Below are 22,396 nucleotides of genomic sequence, written 5' to 3' on the forward strand. Positions count from 1 at the left end.
ATGGGTTGACCTACATCTTAACAGTAGGTGTAGCTATAATCAAACGATAAAGGAAGAAAACCAAACGTGAGAGGACTGCCGTCACTATCATTATGGTGCATTGTGCTTGTGTAAAATGAAACTCTGTAGCCGTTTTGGCACTTAGAAATTCACATCAGCGACATGTTTACAAATCACACCAAATTTTGTGGCCCTTTCTGTGCTTACCTCGAAACTAAAAGCTCACTGTGAAGCCCAATGTCCACCAGCTGCGGTGCGGCTGCCGGAACAGACTCTCGCCCGTGGAATAGATGGGCAACGCATGCAGATCGGCAAAATATTCCCAGATCCGCATGCGTCTGACAAGATTACATGGGTGCAGGTCTATTACCGTAGCCGCAGGGGCCGGAGCGCAGCTGGTGGACATTGGTCTTTAGTGGTGCTACGTCTTCTTGCTGTATGACAGATTTTCTATTATTGAAGATGACCTCATTCTTTTCATGAAATATTCAGATGGCTCCAAGTGCTCCAACAAGCAGGTGAAACAGCCATGCTATTCTTCTCTGCCAACAGGCAGCAATATATTTATTTACCACCAATGCTACATTTCTTCAAGTCATAAGGGCAGCCAACATTTTAGGACAACAGTTCATTTTAAAGCGACTACTATTGGAATCAAAGCAATATCTTACACATCTGGCCCAGTGTGTAGTCATTGTGAGTGCATGGAGTTCGTCTATGTTGTTTTTGGGCCCTCTGGTGATGTTTTGACCGGGGAAGGACGGCCATGTTATGCAGGGTGTGGAGGGGCGCTGACTGACTGTCAGACAGGAAGAGCCAGTGAATCACGACGCGCTCCACGTGCCTAGGTGCTCTGTCTCTGGGCAGGACTGTCTGCCAGCGTGGACCCACTGAACCACTGCACTCACTCAGGGTTCATCTGAGTCCAGAGGAACCGAGAGACAGAGAGACACTCACAGAGGCAAAGCATCCCATACACGCTCGCTAGCGGAACAAGCAACACTATCCACACAGCCTCCCGATTGTGCCGCCAGAGAGCTGGTGAATGGGGAGGCGAGGAACTGGACAGACGGCTCCGCCTCTCCTTCACGCAGTAGGAGTCTGACACCGTTAGCCTTCTCAATATGCTGATCTGGGTCCTACCCATGTGCGGCAATTCACACCAAGCCTCATACATAACAGGAATGTCCCTACCATTCACAGCAGACCATGGACAGTGTACTTTTATTAACGAGCACTTGTTTCTAATGGGCAGTCACCTTGTGATGTCATCAGAAGCACGTGTTAAACATGGGGGAAGAAAGCATGTTGATCCAGACATTAGCCCTGTTTGGAATCGGTCCCTATGACAGAAATAGTGGACTATTTAGTGTGTTTGACATTTTTTTATAGTGTCCAAATTCTCAACTGTTAGTTTGATTCACTATATAGTCCACTATAAAATACCCACAATGCACAGCGACTTCTAGTGAACAGTGAATGTACCCTACATTTTCACTGGTATACCACAATGCAATGCGGCCGTCTTTACCGAAGGAGAGCGTTTTTTAGCAAGATGGCGCATCTTGTGACGCAATGATCTTCAGAAAAAACATCTGTGTAGTGTCCGAAACTCATTTGATCGTTCCCCATATAGTTCCCTATATGATCAACACTACATGGGGAATGGTGAGTCAGTGAATGAGTGAACCATTCCGAACACGGCGATTGTTCTGGAGCATCATCATCATCATGCAGTTGAAGATGATTGTATTTATCACCAAACAAAAACATCACGCAACTACTAACACTGACCATTTTGATTTTGTTTTCTTTGCATCAATTAACCTGACGCTGCCAGATGGATTGTTTTCACCTAACCGGTCGGGAAACCATTTCAAAGGGCAGGAACTTTCAAAAAATACCTGGCAGGTGATTGGATGAACCATCTGTCTATCATGTGTATCATGGGCTCACTCTGGCAGGCGTCACACCTAAAGCCCGCCCGTAGCTGTCTCTGGACACTGATTGGTATAAAACACTGGTGGTTCAGATTCAAACCAATAGATTGGAGCGTGGCGAGACGGATTTGTCATGTGATTGTGAGCTCATGATCTCATGCGAATCGAGCTGCCTGGCAAGGTTAGCCATCAATTCCTTCATTTGTAAAATGGTAATAGGTTTTATTAGCTTTTCTGTTGCCACCACCGCAATATATCAACTTCAACTCTTTGACATTGACAGTTGATCCGTGTATTTCCTGGGGTTAACAACTGCAATGTGTATTAGTTGACAAAGCATACAGAATGTGTTATTACCTTGCAGGGCCTTGAAGCCTTGCAGAGGGACCCTGGAGGAACCGGTGACAAACTGCAGCAGCCGAGCCCTGCGCTCCTCATCGTACGACTCCACAGCCTTCCAGAACCATTTGACAATGTTGCTGTCCAGTGTGCAGTGCTTCAGCCGGGTGTTAGACTTCCAGTCGTTGATGTCGATTTTACCCAGGCCACAGACAATCAGCTAGAGGTAAAGAAAGGAAGGGGAGGATTCATGCACTGAGATGTAACCATAGACATAAATAATATGGACGTAGCTATCCCATTAAATTTCTTCTCCCTGGCGGAGTTCAAACATTGGCCGTCACCATCTTGATTTTTCGTCAGCAGAGTGGGAGGGAATGGGTTGAGTCCTTCCGCACCTCACGTGAGATGGGAGTTTCCCAGAGCCGCAGCTCTGCCTGCTATTGGTCCGTGATCGGAAAGCTGTGTGATCACTGGACAGTCGATCTGTCAATCACCCCCTTTTCTATCATCTATTTTACACCAAGCTATATTCACCTTATTCTTTGTCCATATAAGGACGCTTCTGCATGTCGTCATTTTGTAATCGTCTTTCCGTTTTAGACACGGAAGTAGATTACGCCTACCGTAGTCATTTTTAGACTGGACAAGAATCTGTTTTCAAGCAAACAGTTTAAAAAAAAAAACAGTTTTAGAGTTTTAATATTTTTTCGGGTGAGAACGTAACATGTGACCAGTTTATCAGAATAACGCCTATTTGGAAATATTTAATGAGCAGCGAAGACTGGGAGCGCTGGCTGTGCTGACCAGTCGGACTAGCTATGTGTCAAACCCTACTGTAGGCTACTGGCAGTGAGAAAACACTGTCGACCTGCTTTTGTAACTAACGTTAAATGCCGACCGGGTACAGCCATCGGCTCCTCGCAGCAGTAACGCTATGAACATGTAACTGAAGTTGGCCGCAGTGTCGCTTCTGAATGTTGCCAAACTTCATTCATAGTGACGTTTTGTTTTGAAATTGGCCGTCAACTAGCGCTGAACCGGAAGAACAAATACAATTGCATCTAACGCGGAAGAGAGAAAAAGTGGGCGTGGTGAATGAGGTGAATAGACCAAAACTATGTTTTGCCCTTCACTGTAAAGATGTTTAATCCTGTTACAAAGTCGTCCATTTTAACATGGGGGGGATGCCTACTGCCCCCGACGCCTAGTGGCCATTCGAGGAACTACAGTTTTTCAATTCACTTCCGCATCATCTGAGGGAAGGGGTGGGCTTGCCCACTGGATGTAACGCAGAATGACAGGGCTGTCACACCAGAAGCGGCAATGCAAATATTTTGCTTGAGGTAAAGCTGGAACCTCGTTAAACTACAGAAACATATTTTCACCTTTCCAGCAGCTTATTAAACAATTTCAACAGCCTATGGGGGTTAGTTTAGTTATTTAATTAGAATCTAAAATTTAGATCAATTTATTAATGACATGAATATTGAGCTATGTTAACGCCTTCAGGTCTTAACATCATTCAAAGCAGGTTAAATAATTCAACAGTGATGCTAACTAGGCTTCTTTCGAATATAGAAATAACAAAATATAATTCTAACTTGGTCTCCCCATCCTTTCGGATATTATCTACCATGGCTGTGACTGTTTGGCCAGGTTGAGGCTCCAATATGTTTTTATTTTAATGCAGTTATTTTCCCTGGTGCTCCGGCACCTACAAAATTTCATCCTCCTGTAAATGTCAGAATACCATTGGATGCGCCTTGTAGAGGTCAGCGTATTTGGGGGTTAAAGTTCAATATAGTCGAACTTTGGGCGCAAAACCTGGTGAAATATCAAAGTGGTGCACATTGCTTTGCACAGCTGTTTAGGAGAGCGCTGCCTCGTCCATTGAAAACAATGGCTTTGCTCTGCGCAATGCCACGATTGCGTCTATGGTATGAAAGTCCTGTGAGGGAAAATAAAGCATCTAAATGAGAATTTGTCCTCAATGAGTTTTCCGAGTATAAAGGAAAATAAAATACAACAAAATAAAATAAAATAAAATAAACATGAAATGCAGCAAGTACCTCTAGCTCCTTCTCATCGAAGGCCTTGAGCAGGTGTTGGGGGATGACCTCATTGAAGCCTTTCTGCAGAGCCAGGAACTGGGCCTCGATGCCCCGCAGGAAGCGCCAGTTGACGTAGAGGCGGACGTACTCTTTCTTGGTGTCCTGGCTGACGGCGATGCTCTTCCCGTTGGGCTTAAGCTCATGCTGGATGATCTCCCCATAGGCATTGTGCTCCACGCAGAAGGTGTGGTCCAGCACACCTGTGATGTCATTGTCCCTGTAAAGAGGTTGATATTTGGATTTGAAAGGATTATGATTAAAAGGGCAATAACAAGTTCATTCTGGGCAAAAACTACAGCAACTAGGTTCACCGATCAGTAGCTCCTCTCTGGTTGTGCCAATTGGTGAGATCAGCTGGTGTAGTGTGTGGTTTAGGGCTACAACTAAGGATTACTTTTATTGTAGATTAATCGGTCGATCATTCCATAAATTGATTAGTTGCTTGGTATAAAAAAATCCAGAAAATGGTGAAAATGCCAATCAATGTTTCCCAAAGCCTAAGATGACACCTTCAAGTGTCTTTGTTTTGTCCTCAAACCAAAGATATTCAGTTTATTGTGGTTTATTGTGATAGAGGAGTAAAGAAACCAGAAAATATTCACGCTGGAATGAAATAATTTTGACTTTTTTTCCCTCCTTAAAAAATGACTCAAACCGATTACGGTAATCGATTATCATAATAGTTGAGAATGAATTTAATAGTTGACAATCGATTAATCATTGCAGCTCTAGTTTGGTTTGAATGAAAACCTGCATACACATGGCTGGATGGCACATGGTTGGAAACCACTGATGTAAGTCGTGTTCAAAGCCCCTGGGGGGTGCTGTCGTCATAGTATACAAGTCATAGGTTTTGATGACGGCCAAACAATCGGTCAGCTGGTAAATAGCTAAATGCATGTCGTATGTTTTTGAATGTTTATGAATTTGCTAAATTTTCTTTAGCAAGTAAAAAAGAGTACTATTACTAACAGTGTAGCTTGTATCCGTGGTGCATAGAAATGGGGAGCATAATGCTATGTGTGTTATGTTGTGTAGCAAGGACTTTGCACAGCACACCTTTGACTTTGCAGTCATACCTGCATCAAGTGATAAAAATACATTGATAGGAACTCACATGGTATAACAGAATATATATATATATCGCCCTTGCTTATCTTGCTTTGTAAATCCTCCACTTTCTGATTTCATTCACATGTAAAAGTCAATAAAAGCATTTGTATGTTTGATCTTCTAGTGCACGTACAGGATCCAGACAAGGCTGTTGTGCAGGTCTGGGTCAACAGACTCCATGTCGTCCAGGGTGATGGGTTTACCCAGCAGCTGTTTGTAGAAGGGTAGGGTAAAGCCTCCGTCTATGTAGTGGCCATGGAACACTGCCATGCCCATGATACGGCCCACAAAGTGGAAGTACGACAAGTGTTCCTAAAGAGGAGAGAGAAACATCTTTAGTTTCTGAATTAACCTTGCTTCTTTGCTGTATATACATCTGAACTAAATTACCCACTGTAGGGGCCTCAGTGAGTGTTTAATGTGTGACTCAGTCCTCATCCAGACTATATTAAATGTCACGGAATTTATTGCACTATGCCTCCAATTATTACTCAAGAGGTGGACATCAGAATATAAATTCATTGCAATCGTAAAACCAAAATTCCCTTTTGATAGACTGAACCGATCCTAAATGATAAAAGCAGTAAATAACTTAACAGTGGGGTCTCCACAGAACAGTTAAACTGTTGCTTCACTCATCTGAGGAGCCTATCCAGGAGAGCATCTCTGCTGGCCTGAGAGCAGTGGTACTCATCTGAGGAGCCTATCCAGGAGAGCATCTCTGCTGGCCTGAGAGCAGTGGTACTCATCTGATGAGCCTATCCAGGAGAGCATCTCTGCTGGCCTGAGAGCAGTGGTACTCATCTGAGGAGCCTATCCAGGAGAGCATCTCTGCTGGCCTGAGAGCAGTAGTACTCATCTGAGGAGCCTATCCAGGAGAGCATCTCTGCTGGCCTGAGAGCAGTGGTTAAGTGGATGCCGGGCCAAACAAACACAAAGGGTGAAGTTGTGCAAAATAAAAGGATACGGCCTAAGCTGTCTATAGCCACATTTCCATTCAGGTTTTGCACAACTTCTAAGCAAACTTTTGAAAAGTCGACAATCTTAAAATTAAAATCTGGTCCATTAACAGCATATTCCTTTCTTTCTGGTGATGATGAGTAAATATTACGGCCAATATCACAGGAGAATTACCCATTCTACGACATTCGCCATATATCTGGGAAATGAGATGCGCATGCAGTTCTGGGAGTCACTGTGCAAAACACATTTTAGGCCCAGAGAGCCTTTGGGTGCAACACAGAACATTTGATCTGCTACAGGATTATCGGGCCGTTTGTTGGGCCAGTCTGTGTGTTGTCAGTAGTGTTTGTGTGTTGTCAGTAGTGTCTGTGTTGTCACTGAGTAGTGTCTGTGTGTTGTCAGTAGTGTCTGTGTGTTGTCAGTAGTGTCTGTGACTCACAGGGTTGACAGCAGAGTCGGGGTTAATCTGCAGTGTGTAGATGTCATCACGGGAGTACTGGAACAGGCCGTAGTATGGGTTGAGCATCTCATGCGACAGCAGATAGAGCCACTCCCTGCTCAAAGTACACAAAGTTCAGCACAGAAAATAGGGAGGAAGTACTGGGTACTATGGCAATTCACCACTAGGAGGCAGACCTCAATGTAAAAAGTGATGTAGTGTTTACAGTCTGAGGTGTTCCATGTACTGTGTTCCATTTTGCTATGGCTTCTTACCTGGCCACTCCTCCATAGTCAAGCCCCTCTTCTCCTCTGAACTTCACCATCAGTCTCTTCCACAAGTCCTTCGGCCTCATCTTCATCACCTGTCGGTACGACTCCTGCAACAGAAAAACACACACACCACATCAAACACAACAATAATAATAATAATAATAACCTTATCTGTTTGCCCCATGGTCTATAAGGTTCATGCTAGAGTCCTGGCTGTAACGTCTACGTGAGGCTCCCTGGCTCACGTCCTGGCTGTAACGTCTACGTGAGGCTCCCTGGCTCAGAGGACGTCGCCGCCAAAGAACACACATTCCTGTGCTGTCATGTAGAACTGAGCGCCCCAGCTGCTGCTGCCATGCTTACCCATATGAAAGCAACCTGAGTGGGAAGCCCCTTTATCTCCAGTATCAGGACATGGAGAGCCAGCAAGAGGCCCCCCAAACCTTACGCAACGTGGAGGTGCTGCGAGAGAGCGACCGGTACCAGAACCTTACGCAACCTGGAGGTGCTGTGAGAGAGCGACCGGTACCAGTGCTGCACTGTGGGAAACATTGACAAATCATCAGCTTGAACATACAACACTTTTTTTTTTACCAAAGGTCGAGACAATCCTAAACAGACTGAAGTCGATCACTACGGGACAGGAAAAAGTAGTGGAAACTGCTCAGAACCAAGATGTTCTTTACTGGAGCGGTTTTCCGACAGATGAGGCAGTAGTGTTTCCAGCAACCTGTTGCATAAGGCACTGGGTTCTCCGCTGCGAGGCTGAGATCTCTCCACCTCAATCAGTGTTCAGCCCACGTGCAGACGGCTCACAGCATCAGGGGGAGGTTCATTTAAAGTGGATTAGGAGCAGTTATAATAAACACAGCCATAAGACTATAATAACACGGCCTCTTTGCCTGCCAGGTTCTGCTATGCCCTCCAGATACAGAAGACAACTCAAGAGGTGCCAAGGGAGAAATGAGAATGTCTTATCTACACCAAAAAGTAGACAGAAAGACAGCTGTGACAGTCCACCAGCTAACACTTGCCTATTCAGTCATACATGAATGCTTCAGCTGGTCTGGAGAAGCTATGTCTCGCTCAACCTCAAGACGTCCTCTCTCTCTCACCCCCCCCCCCCTTCCCGACTCTCTCACATTGAGATCAGCCAACAAAAATGTCTTCGTTCAGATTAACAGACGTGGCTGTTCCAGCACATTCCATTGCATATTTTACGAGGGTCATGTAGTCTGTTGCAGGTGTTGTTGCTCTGCTGAAGGCCCTGCACCTCCTCTGCTGAAGGCCCTGCACCTCCTAGATGCACAAAACTCCCCCACTGAGAAAATGGACTTGAGAAAATCCTTATTTCAAACAAGAGGTCTGCTTTAGATTTTGAACAGACTGCCTTCGCACATCATAGAAACGCGCGCGTGTGTGTGTGTGTGTGTGTGTGTGTGTGTGTGTGTGTGTGAAATAATTCTCACAGCCAAGCTGCCATGGATGGGAGTAGACAAGAAGATGGGAAAATAACTCTTGAACCTTTAGATAATGTTGAAGAGAACTCGGGTTAGTCTATAAATAAGTTGGAAAAATGACAAGCAAGCAGCTCCGCAGGCCTGAAAGAATGATATTGTGCTGTTGGCTTCACTTGCCTGGTAAGCAGCATGCACCAATGTGCGGCATTAGCTCAGGAGGTAGAGCTGTCGCCTGGGAATCGGAAGGTTCCCGGTTCGAGGCTGGCTCCTCCCGGCAGTGTGCCGAAGTGTCCTTGAGCAAGACACTGAACCCCTAACTGCTCCCGACGAGCAGATGCCGTCGGTGTGTGAATGGGTGAATGTGAGGTATTCATGTAAAAGCGCTTTGGGTAGTCGATAGACTATATAAAATGCGCTCTATAAATACAGTCCATTTACCATTTACCAATGTCTGTTCTTTGTAACGGGAGGGAGAACATATAACTGCTGTTTATTGCTCACTGTGCGTAAGTAATAAGTGGCTTATTGTAGTTACTGTGTCACATGCTCATGTGTTAATGGTTCAGGTGAGAGTGCAGTGGGGCAAATAATGTAATTTGTATTTAATATATTTTATTAGCTTTATTATAAAAAAAACTATGGATTTTATTTGGTTTCAAGTGTGTCGCTGCTGAGATGAATTGAATTTCCATTTGGGATACTGTAAACGATGTACCTCATCTAGCGCCTGCTACCTATGGTTAATAACTGGCTAGCCTTGTGCACCTCTGTGCGGATACAGATCACATTAGGGCAAGATTGAGCAAGCCTGTCTCCGCCTGGATCTTCCCGCCCTCACCTCGAAGATCTCCTCGCGGGACACCTCGATGCGGCAGTGGCCGGCCTGGGGCTGCTGTTGGGACAGTTCCTGGCGGAGGATCTTGAGCTTCTGGACCAGGTCCCTCTTGTATTTGGGCACCGTGAGGCACTCCGCCTCCTCTGGGAGCTGAATGGGCGACACCAGAGCCTGAGGGGGCTGGTCCTTCAGCTGGTTCTGACGGCTGAGGGGAGTGAGAGAGAGACAGAGAGAGAGAGAGAGAGAGAGAGAGAGAGAGAGAGGGGGGGGGGGGGGGGGGGCACAGACAGGGACGTAGAGAGAGGATGACAGGGAGAGAGATGGGGGGAAATTAAAAAAGTGCATCTTAATGATGTACCAGCAGGGTTCCCACACCTTCTTAAACATCAGAATCAAGGACTTTCCAGGCCCAATTCCCAACACGGCATAATTTAAGACACGGATCAAGGTTAATCACTGTTACAACAGTTTGGATCAAGGTTAATCACTGTTACAACAGTTTGGATCAAGGTTAATTACCGTTACAACACTGAGGATTTTTATAATGAGAACCAGCAGGCCTTTACAGACGCTCACGGACAATTAAAAAGAGAGAGGCTTCAATGTGTCATTAAAATTAAGAATCAAAAGAACTTCAATTTGTATTCTTGCACAAAATAAACTCAAGCACTTTCATTGACCCATGTCTATTGTATGTCCATTTTCAAAAACTTTGAAGGACTTGATGCCCCCCCACCCTCACATTCACAAACTTTCACGGATTTCAAGGACCAGTGTGAACCCTGTGTGCACCCATAAACAAAAACAAGCCACTTGTAGGACAAAAGTAAGCAAGCGCCTGTGCAAAAATAACACAAGCAAAGCCAAGAAACTGCAGGCTTTCTGCAAGCAGGAGTTCTGTCTGTTCTGTGCTGACTGGAGAGAAGTGGAGGTAAACACACTGAGGTCATCTGGGAAGCACATCAAGTCAAACAGCTGTCTCAGCCCCATTGAGACAGACTGTCTCAGCCCCGTGGAGACAGACTGTCTCAGCCCCGTGGAGACAGACTGTCTCAGCCCCGCGGAGACAGACTGCCTCAGCCCCGTGGAGACAGACTGCCTCAGCCCCGTGGAGACAGACTGTCTCAGCCCCACGGAGACAGACTGCCTCAGCCCCGTGGAGACAGACTGCCTCAGCCCAGACGATGACAGACTGTATCAGCCCCGTGGAGACAGACTGCCTCAGCCCCGTGGAGACAGACTGTATCAGCCCCGTGGAGACAGACTGCCTCAGCCCCGTGGAGACAGACTGCCTCAGCCCCGTGGAGACAGACTGTATCAGCCCCGTGGAGACAGACTGCCTCAGCCCCCATGGAGACAGACTGCCTCAGCCCCGTGGAGACAGACTGTCTCAGCCCCCACGGAGACAGACTGCCTCAGCCCCGTAGAGACAGACTGTCTCAGCCCCGTGGAGACAGACTGTCTCAGCCCCGTGGAGACAGACTGCCTCAGCCCCGTGGGGACAGACTGCCTCAGCCCCGTGGAGACAGACTGCCTCAGCCCCCACGGAGACAGATGCCCCGTGGAGACAGACTGTCTCAGCCACGTGGAGACAGACTGCCTCAGCCCCGCGGAGACAGACTGTATCAGCCCCGTGGAGACAGACTGCCTCAGCTCCGTGGAGACAGACTGTCTCAGGCCCGTGGAGACAGACTGTCTCAGGCCCGTGGAGACAGACTGCCTCAGCCCCGTGGAGACAGACTGTCTCAGCCCCGTGGAGACAGACTGCCTCAGCTCCGTGGAGACAGACTGTCTCAGGCCCGTGGAGACAGACTGTCTTAGGCCCGTGGAGACAGACTGCCTCAGCCCCCACGGAGACAGACAGACATAGGTGGAGGTAAGATTACTGGAGGTAAGACTCACACAATACTCGCACTCACTTGTGCACGCGCGCAGACACACACTCTTCTCTCTCTCACACACACACATATTCTCTCTCTCTCTCACTCACTCTCACACACACACACACACACACACACACACACACGTAAATCTTTGGCTCTCCTCCTCCCCACCTGGCACGGGCCCCATGGTGGTCTCACACAGAGAGATGGTTGCTTTATACGGGGGAGCAGCAGAATGTGGCCGAGGCAGGAACGTGTAAATAGATTCTCTGTTGCTTTTGACTCATCGAGTCCACTTGAGGCAGTGTGTGGGGTCACTGGGGCTGTCTCTCAGGCCCTGTGCACACCTGGTATTAACATGTGTCTTGGGTGATCCGATCACAAGTGGCCAGCTCTAAGTGCATCTGTTCACACCTGGCATTAGAATGTGTCTCCATGAATGCTTCTTGTGATCAGATGTCACTTCCCCGCCCCATATGCAAATAAACCCATAGTAATGCTGCATAAAAATACAGTGCTGGCTCCTTTGGCTTTTTTGTTTGACAATTAATAACATTGAATTATTATAGAAACGTTACAGCTTCAATTATTACTGACTTATTCGATGGGTATCAGGGTTGCCACAATGCAGAAATCTTCCTGTCGGTTAAAAACGCGTAACAACACCGGTGTTACCGTACACGTTACAAGAGAAGATATTCGTTGGCTCAGTAATGTTACCTGTTTTTTCCCCTTCTGATTATGTCAATTTTTTGCCTTTTCTTCATCCCATCCACCATGAAGATCATACATGACGGTCCAGATTTTTCATTTAAATGTTCTCGGTCTGACGCAATTAAGGTAGACACCGAGCGTGGACATTACGGGCTCTATCGTTGCATCGGCCTATAAACTGCGCTTAGTGCCAGGCGCAGCCCAGATTAGTGGGTGTGGACCAGCGCACTCGATATTTTGGTGTCGGCGCAACAGGTGGCCTTAAGCATTATAACCACGCCTTTTAAGCGTAAAATTATGCACAATCTGCTCATTGGGGAAGTGCAGTAAACGAATCACAAGCTTCACTTTTAAGCTCCAATTCCACGGAGTGATCCAGTCCGGCTTCAGAAAAGCCGAGGGCTCTGATCTCCCCCCCTCCCTTTTATCCCCTCTGTCTGTCTCCATATATAGGCTATTATTCCATATTATTATGTTTCTCAAACCAATCTAAAGGTAAAGTAAAGGTAAAGTCCCACTGATTGTCACACAATGTGTGAAATTTGTTCTCCGCATTTGACCCATCCCCTGGGGGAGCGGTGAGCGGCAGCGTGCGCCGCGCTCGGGAATCACATGGTGATTTAACCCCCCAATTCCAACCCTTTGATGCTGAGTGCCAAGCAGGGAGGCAATGGGTCCCATTTTTATAGTCTTTGGTATGACTCGGCCGGGGATCGAACTCACGACCTCCCAGTCTCAGGGCGGACACTCAGACCACAAGGCCACTGAGCTGGTAATCTATAATCAATCTAACCGCAGTTTAAATACTGCAAGCATGTAAATACGCTACACTATAGCAAGATCAAAGTGAAAAGAATGTTCTAAACGCATCAGCTAGAAAAATATAGCCTATCTCTATGTCATGATGAGATTAGATTGGTGAAAGTTTGTCCAGAATTATATCGTTTTGCTACCTTTTCTTCTCCCCTGCTGCACAGGTAGGATGATGCACATAAATATAGCCTACATTATGTAAAGTCATTGCATAAATGTGTTTTTATTGTAAAACTAAATGTGAAGTAGGGCCAATTTATTGGAGCGGACATCACAGTAGGACATGACAGTAGAACCGCGTTACACTGTCACTCATCTAAATCACGTTAAATCTGTATGTATGTATGTATGTTTCACATAGGGTTGTGTTTTGATTTCAATGTTTTATTTGGTCCAATATTGAAATGTTCTACAATTGCAGGTTGTGTTAACATTACACATTATTTAGATCTACCTTTCTATCTATTTCGGCTCATTTGGTTGCTATTTATTTATCGAAATGTATTAGCCCAATGCATGCTGGGAGATTTCACATTTGTGGCTTTGGTAGGGAAGCCAGGCAGTGAATATTTGTTTTGGCAGAATTATCTTGTTTTCTCTCGCCTTTTCTTCTCCCCCACTGCACAGGTAGGATGATGCAACAGCCTCTGAATGTCACAGGCTCAAAACTGTCATGTTATAAAAAACTGTCATGTTGTTATACTATGTACGGTATAACAACTTCGGACTTGTGCCTGTCTGAGCGAGGGAGTGAGAGAGAGAGAGGGGGACAAACTGAGATCAGCAGAGCAGAAGCTGTGCATGGAATATCCGCGGCGCACTGAATAAGGCCTGGTTTTCAAAAGCGCAAAGCGCTAAATTAACGCCAGGGGGGAAGATATCGTTAGGCCAGTATTTAAGGCCGAAACGCCCATTCTGGCCTATTCTGGCACTGCGCCATGCCTGTTTGGCGTACAGCGCATTTCGTGGCCTAAAACCATGTTGCTATCTTCCCGAGGCAGGCGCAAGGCACGTTTTTTTTGCGTTTAAGGCCAGTTTCTGCGCCTAAGGCCTGTGGGAAAATAGAGCCCTACATTTACCACAGAGTTAATTTATTTAGCTGGGCGCATGTTGGACCATTTAACAAAATATATTTTCTTAATTGCACTAATTTAAAATTTAACCATTTAAAAGGAAAATTATAATATAGTTTGTGAACCAGAATAGCCTAATAACATCTTATATAGCCTAACTGCTTTTGCAACATTATTTTTCACTTTCTTTTTTAAGTAAATCTATTTATTTTCTCTATAAATAATAAAAAATAGCATGTTTTATTCTATAGTCAGTATAGTGTATTACAAAAGTAAGGTCTCCCAGAGCTGATTACCGTTTAATTTGAGCTCAGAACTAATCAATGTTAGGAGAGAATTGCACAATGATGTCATTAACTGACCCAGGATTCCCTTTGTTATGCAGAGGTTGTCAGTAGAGTAGGCGGTCCTTAATGCCTCCTAGGTCACATTGCTGTTCAGACACACACGAGAATCCAGCCACATGTGGCCCAGGCCACCTCCGAAGGTGGCCTGAGGCGATCAGATCTCAAATGAGCATTGGTGCGTTCAGACCTGTACTTTACTGAGATCAGAGCGCCAAAGTTCAGAACTGGGGCATTTAAATGCCAGGTCTGGACGGGGCCTCAGAGGCACAGCGCTGGTGCATTCTGAACAGAGCAGACGTTTGGCTTGAGAGGAGGAGAATATTGTCGGCCTTGTCAGAGATAAAGTGGGTGTCCTTGTGACTCTGCAGGCTAAGGAGCATAACATGTACTTTGAGCATTGTGGAAATTCCTTTTTCTCCCAACTTTCCTTTCAAAATGCCTGAAAATAAACTTTAAACAAAACAAAGTATGGCCACAAAAAAAGGGGGGGGGCTAACAGATTTTTTTTATTGGTAAAAAAATAAAGAATTTTAAGCACATTGTTTTATATAGATTCGATATCACCATCTATAATACAGCAACAAATAAGCGAGTAATCACAGTATCAAAAGTGGGGCTGTAAACATGATCTGTGGTTCATGTTGGCAAGGTTCTTGACTCTGGCACAGACCTCTGGATGGAGAATACAACATCTGAAGCAGTACAGGGGCTGTGCTGGGGAAGTACATGAGTCCTCAGAGGCTGGAACAGTGGGGAGGGGACACACACGCACACACACACACACTGACACACACTCACACACTCACGCACTCACGCACGCACGCATGCGCACACACGCGCGCACACACACACACACACACACACACACACACACACACACACACACACACTCAAAAGACCCTTTATGGGGCCAACACTAAAGGATTATTTGCACATTGGCCTTTTGCACTTGAACGGGGAGTAGCAGCACGCTCTGCCCTGAGGGGGGCGTAGCAGCACGCTCTGCCCTTAGCAGGGTCATAAACACCAGACTCTATAGCCGACCACAGAGGGTGGCGGGAGCATAGATCTATCGCTGTGTGTGTGTGTGTGTGTGTTGTATGTATATGTATGTATATGTATATGTGTATATTCATAGTATTTGGTTACATCACCTTACGGCCATCTTGCTAGGAAAATAAAAGGTGATTGCAATAAATCAACATCTGATTCAAATCAAATGACAGCCACAGCCAGTGAGCTGTGTATATGGTAAAGGACCATATTGGTCGGAAATGCGTGACATCATGGGAATACTATGAATTACAGCCTCCAATACGGAGTGATTTTTAAGTAAAAAAATTAAATCAATAAATCAACGAGTGTTCACACAGGCTGGTTTTATAGCCCCCGCCAAAAGCGCATTATGCATCCATTTGATCAAACCACTGATTTTCAGGAAATCGACAATCAAGTTCTGTCTGGAACCACAGCAGGCGGGCAGCCAATTCACTCCCACACCCGACAGAATACAGTCGTCAAAAGTAAATTTAGCTCAAGTTTGGCACCCTCCAGCATCCACCCCAATGGCTCGCATTCTTCTCTACCACAATGTGTAGTGACGGCTTGCTCCAAACAAAGTGACTGCATTTGGGTTGCTGATCTCTTTGCCCGGTTCCCCCGGCAGAATTGAGCCTGGCTCCACGACCACTTCCTGCTATCGCAGAACAAGCCACAGGGCCCCAGAGGACACTGAAGCAGTCGTCTTGAATCCCTTTATTTCCTGCAGACTAGACTCAAGAGGGGGAGGGAGAGGGAGAGGGAGAGGGAGAGGGGGAGGGAGAGGGAGAGGGAGAGGGAGAGGGAGAGGGAGAGGGAGAGGGAGAGGGAGAGGGAGAGGGAGAGGGGGCAGGACAGGAAGGGCAGCCTCCCCGACAGACAGCACCCAAACATCCAGGACAGCTCAGAGGGGGGGAGATAGCTCAGAGGGGGTGGGTGGGGGTGGTGAGGGACACAGGCAGCATCTCTTCCTGCACGTTTCCCCATGAATCAAACATTCCTGCATTGTCTCTCTCGCTCTCTCTCACAGACATCACTGTCTCTCTGGTTCTCTCTCTCTCTCACAGACATCACTGTCTCTCTCTCTCTCACAGACATCACTGTCTCTCTGGCTCTCTCTCTCACAGACATCACTGTCTCTCTGGTTCTCTCTCTCTCTCACAGACATCACTGTCTCTCTCTCTCTCACAGACATCACTGTCTCTCTGGCTCTCTCTCTCTCTCACAGACATCACTGTCTCTCTCTCTCTCTCTCTCTCTCTCAGACATCACTGTCTCTCTCTCTCTCTCTCTCACAGACATCACTGTCTCTCTGGCTCTCTCTCTCACAGACATCACTGTCTCTCTCTCTCTCTCTCACAGACATCACTGTCTCTCTCTCTCTCACAGACATCACTGTCTCTCTGGCTCTCTCTCTCTCTCACAGACATCACTGTCTCTCTGGCTCTCTCTCTCTCTCACAGACATCACTGTCTCTCTCTCTCTCTCTCTCTCTCTCTCTCTCTCACAGACATCACTGTCTCTCTGGCTCTCTTTCTCACAGACATCACTGTCTCTCTGGCTCTCTCTCTCACAGACATCACTGTCTCTCTCTCTCTCTCTCTCTCTCACAGACATCACTGTCTCTCTCTCTCTCTCACAGACATCACTGTCTCTCTGGCTCTCTCTATCTCACAGACACGCCCCGTCGTTCTTTCTTCCCTCTCCAGCTGCTTCCTGGTGAGTGGACCTCTGGCGATTGTTACCTGAAGACGCTCGAGACGCAGAGACGGGTCACTAATAAAGTCAGCGGCGCTCTTTGTGCTACAAAGGCCCTCAGTGGTGGGAGATGATAATATAGTGGCGTTCTCATGCAAGAGAGCACAGAGGGCAGTTGTGCAGCCAGGTCTTAAAGCCAGACAGATTAGGTTACCTATTGTACAGTGACCTTGACCAGTCGGGGGGGCTTGGATTCAGGAGGAGATTGCGACATCACAGGGGGAGTCTAACCAAAACCGTGCTCTGGCCGCTCAGGCAATGTCTTTAGCAAATAAAAAGTGCAATAAACTAACACTTTGACGGCCATAATATATATCAAACATTTTTGTGGGATGACGGCGAGTTAGGGGTGAGAATTTCTGAAATCCATGCCTTGATAAAAGGCAGATGTTTTGATGGAAAGCCACGACGACTGATATCTTTTCCAGAGGTTTTGTCGCTAGCGGGAAAGTCACTCCAAAACCCAGTCCTTTTCTGCAAGGAAGCAGCTTCAGAGCTACTGACTGCTCAGTTAGGCCACCAGCCACAGCTTCAGAGCTACTGACCGCTCAGTTAGGCCACCAGCCACAGCTTCAGAGCTACTGACTGCTCAGTTAGGCCACACGCCACAGCTTCAGAGCTACTGACTGCTCAGTTAGGCCACACGCCACAGCTTCAGAGCTACTGACTGCTCAGTTAGGCCACACGCCACAGCTTCAGAGCTACTGACTGCTCAGTTAGGCCACAGCTTCAGAGCTACTGACTGCTCAGTTAGGCCACACGCCACAGCTTCAGAGCTACTGACTGCTCAGTTAGGCCACACGCCACAGCTTCAGAGCTACTGACTGCTCAGTTAGGCCACACGCCACAAGAGAAAAGGCAGTGTAACACAGCGGTAATGGAATCAGAATGGATCCGGCCAGGCTGGACTTGACCCATGGTCATCCACATTTAATGAAGCAGTTAGTTCACAAATCTGAGGCCAAGGTCCTTGAGCTATTGACAACCCCGCGACTTAGCACACTCTACAGCACCCTGCAATGTGTGGTTAGATTAACGCACACACACACACACACACACACACACACACAGATCACTCAGGTTCATCTATGTCAGAGTCAAAGGTCTCTCACTGCAGAATAAACCTGGGGCTTCATGCACACAGTTGTACCCTTTCATCCTACTAACAGCAGCTACAGCGAGGAAGAAACCGGCGAAACAACTATTCCTCTGAAATGACTTAAAACAGCCGCTTCCTGGCTTTGATGTGCACTAATTATCTTACCTAACATATTTATAGAACAGAAATCCGATGCACAAGGTTTTCACACATGGGCATAATTGTGCTTAAGACAGAATTCCTACATTAAAAAGGCATGTGGCGTGCCAGGCCAGGTTTTTATAAGACTTTGGAGAGGGCCGCAGATGGAGGGAAAGCAAAACGAATACAAAATCCCAAACAGCTTCTTTGATCTGTCAGAACAGGAAAAAAAGAAACCCGATCTGCCCGTCGATGCATTCCGTCTCCCCTCTGCACGGAGGAGGAATGAGGTCAGACAGAGGAGGCCCACCAAGGCACCCGTCCGCCGCTCCACCTTCACACAGCAACGACCTATGGCTAATATGGCTATGGGTAATTCTGCGGCTATCGCAACACGGAATGTGTTTGAACAGCTGCGCGAGGGGAAGAAGTCCAAAAACACGTGCATCCACGCACGCAGGCAGGCAGGCTCAGAGCCGGAGCAGAGGCATGTACCCACACGCACGCACGCACACATGCACACGCACATGCATACACACGTTCATTCATTGACTTGGGCATCAAATGTATGCGGTGTTTCCTGCACGTAAGACGCTCCTCAGCCACAGACACACATACACAGACAGACAGACAGACACAGACACAGACACACACACACACACACACACACACACACACACACACACACACACACACACACACATAACAGCCTGGGTTTCCACTCCTCTATCTGATGTCTGGCCAAAGGCAGCCTTGTGACGGATTGTGTGCTAAAATTTCTTCATGATCAAAACCTCTGCCGGGGCTGGCTGAGGAATTCAGATCTGGGTGTGCGGAGACTGTGTGTGTGTGTGTGTGTGTGTGTGTGTGTGTGCTCAGCAGAAGGGCTGCTCTGAGTGCTGAATGTCTACAGGTGGCCAACACACCTTGGCACAGGACCCCACTGTAAAACATTCACAGGGGGGGAGGGGGAGTGTATGTCTGCGAGTGTGTGTGTGTGTGTGTGTGTGTGTGTGTGTGTGTGTGTGTGTGTGTGTGTGTGCGCGCGAGAGTGTGTTCCTGTCTGTGTACAATGACGACTACTGGCATGGAGTCCAAGTCTTACCTGACATTCTGACTATTCTGACTTTCGATGCCTCCTCGAGAACCATTGGGGCTCGGACTACAGGCAGAGAAACACAGAGAAAGGGAGTCGGTTACAGAAACACACAGCAGTCTGACAATAGGCCTTCATTTCTTTGCGTCACTGTCAAATTCATGTCACTGTTTAGTGGACTTTTTCTGGCTCGAGGGTTAAGAGGAACTCACTTGAGGACCAGATGCAGGTTGGCGGAGAGGCGCGGGTCTGTGAACTGCGTGGTTCGGTTGTTGTGGTCCACAAAGTAGACCCTGCCGGTGGCGGTGTTCCGGATCTCCCAGCCGGGGGGCAGCGGACCCAGCTCCTCGCAGTTCACATTACTCAGATCTCTGACAAGTGCGAGAGAAATGCACACGACATACATTAAACTAGAGCAGATATACTGTGGTGCACAAGAACGTGGGGGGGAGATGGCAGATGCAAAGGAAGGAGAGAGAGAGAACACATCACATTCTAGGTATAAAACATACCAAAGCACTGACTAACTGGGCTGAAGATTCCAAGATGTCTGAGAAATCACTTTTATTCTATTTTTCTCCTTCCTCCCATCTAAATTATTTACTGCTGCCCCGCAACCCCGTTGGGCTGGAATCCACGGAGAGGAGAAGGTTCAGAAGTGACAGCAGCCTCGCGATGCTGGCGCCGACTTCTCTGTTCTGCAGGGTCAGAGCCAAAAGGGACCAGAGCCTCAAGAGCCGATGAGAGGCCTGGCAGCAGCTCCGCCATATTATGCTAACGCTAGCGCTGTCTGAAGAGCGCTCGCTAAGGCGTGGCGCCGTGAGCGCTAGGCTAGTATCAAAAGCAATGAAAATACCATCCATCACGCGTACTGATAGAAAGCAAGATAGCGGTGGCCAGGTATTATCAGTCATGTTTTATTGATTGTGTCTGGAGTGCACTGGAGCACGTGTGTGTTGTCTGTGGTGCAAACGCACGTCTGCTTGTGCACGTGCGTTGCTTGTGCGCGTGTCTGCGGTGCAAACACACGTCTGCTTGTGCACGTGCGTTGCTTTGTGCGCGTGTCTGCTTGTGCGCGTGCGTTGCTTGTGCATGTGCACTGCGTTGCTTGTGCATGTGCACTGCGTTGCTTGTGCATGTGCACTGCATTGCTTGTGCACGTGCACTGCATTGCGCGTGCACTGCGTTGCTTGTGCGCGTGCACTGCGTTGCTTGTGCACGTGCACTGCATTGCTTGTGCGCGGTGCGTTGCTTGTGCGCGTGTCTGCTTGTGCACGTGTCTGCTTGTGCGCGTTGCGTTGCTTGTGCACGTGTCTGCTTGTGCACGTGTCTGCTTGTGCGCGTGCGTTGCTTGTGCACTGCGTTGCTTGTGCACGTGCGTTGCTTGTGCGCGTGTCTGCTTGTGCGCGTGCGTTCCTCTGGGAGTGTGGTAATCAATAGGACACACATGCCTGAGTGAGTAGGGCCCGGCAGCCTCTGGGTTGACTGATTGAGACCTGTGTGCTGCTGATGGGGTTGAGGTCCGTCAGTGCTCGTGCCAGAGGACTCAGGATACCCAATCGCTCCCAGAGCCCCGTGACATGGCTCTCCTCATAGCATGTCAGCCTAGTAATCAACTGCAGGTTTACTGCAGACTACAAGGGGATCAGGCTAAGAAGCGGCCATGACACAAGCTATGGGCTATGTCAGTGAAGTGGTGCTCTTCCACCCAACTATGGCGGTTGGTAAAGAAGGTCAGAGGGCAATCAGAGTACAGGAAGCCTATCGCAGCATATATTGGGCAGAACACAGGGAAACACTCTGGTCAGGTTGGTCGTCCGTCACAGGGCGAACACACATAGACACTAAATCTATGGGAATATTTAGAGTCTCCAATCCGTCTGACTTGTATGTCTTTGGAATGTGAGAGGAACCCCACGCAGACTGCACACAGAGAGGGCCGGGGCTGAGGAGCAGACTGCACACAGAGAGGGCCGGGGCTGAGGAGCAGACTGCACACAGAGAGGGCCGGGGCTGAGGAGCAGACTGCACACAGAGAGGGCCGGGGCTGAGGAGCAGACTGCACACAGAGAGGGCCGGGGCTGAGGAGCAGACTGCACACAGAGAGGGCTGGGAAGCAAACTGGCTCCTTCTTGCTGTGAAGTGACAGAGCCACTGTGCTGAGTTTCTGGACCTTTATTTAGCATGTCAATATTTCGGAGGTTGCAGAACCCACACTGGTTGCTCTGGGTCAATTCCTGGGTGCAGCAGTGTTCTTTTTTATTGATTTTATTTTTTGGGCATCTGTTGCCAAACATCTCAACAGTTAAAATTGGAGAGACAGGAAAGACTGGGAGAAGATTTGAACCATCGCTGGTGACATGGGTATGCGTCTTAGACCACGGAGCCACCAGACTGTTCAAATGTTTGTGGCGGGTAATTGTAACTTCAAGCTAACTGGCTAACCTTGCAATCAAGCTGTCACTTGACAACGGTGAAAATAAGCTTTTTCAGACATTTGTCACAGCTCTCTCATGTGTGCCGAAGAAATAATGAGCCTAAACTTGTAATTGACAACAGGGAAGACACTTTTCTTCTCAGTGTCACGACTGTCATCTGAAGAGTTAAAAGTCACACACACCCATTGCAAAAGAAACAGAAAACATATAAATAAAAACTCTACATAGCTTATCACACTATCTGCAATAGATAGCCCCTTTTTCCCCATCAGATTTTTCTCCTATCTTCTCCTCCATTGTACTTGGTCGATTCCCCCTGCTGTCCCCGGTCGTTGCTCCATCTCTCTGTCCGATCTGGGGAGAGCTGTTGACTAGCACACGTACAGCGAGGGGTTTCACCAGCAAGACGTAGAGCACGGGAAGATGACGCTATCCCCCCAAACAGGCACCTTAAACAGGCGCACTAGTGCAGCGATGAGGATACCTCATACCCCACCTGCTTCCCGCCGCAGACACGGCCA

The 22,396-nt window shown here is 47.6% G+C and overlaps 1 protein-coding gene across 1 annotated transcript in view; it reads right to left on the reverse strand.

Moving 5' to 3' along the window:
* The window catches only part of LOC310788484 (E3 ubiquitin-protein ligase SMURF2-like), an 83,347-nt gene that overhangs the window by 4,085 nt on the left and 56,866 nt on the right, over window positions 1-22,396 (reverse strand). The window contains exons 10-17 of the mRNA XM_083650030.1: window positions 19,650-19,808; window positions 19,447-19,503; window positions 9,479-9,680; window positions 7,184-7,287; window positions 6,909-7,023; window positions 5,640-5,818; window positions 4,352-4,610; window positions 2,298-2,499 (exon numbers count right to left, since the gene is read on the reverse strand). Coding sequence (XP_083506156.1) covers window positions 2,298-2,499; window positions 4,352-4,610; window positions 5,640-5,818; window positions 6,909-7,023; window positions 7,184-7,287; window positions 9,479-9,680; window positions 19,447-19,503; window positions 19,650-19,808 — 1,277 coding nt within the window. The remainder of the gene's footprint in view (window positions 1-2,297; window positions 2,500-4,351; window positions 4,611-5,639; window positions 5,819-6,908; window positions 7,024-7,183; window positions 7,288-9,478; window positions 9,681-19,446; window positions 19,504-19,649; window positions 19,809-22,396) is intronic.

The sequence above is a fragment of the Poromitra crassiceps genome (assembly GCF_964638095.1).
Source record: "Poromitra crassiceps genome assembly, chromosome: 13".
NCBI lineage: Eukaryota > Metazoa > Chordata > Actinopteri > Beryciformes > Melamphaidae > Poromitra > Poromitra crassiceps.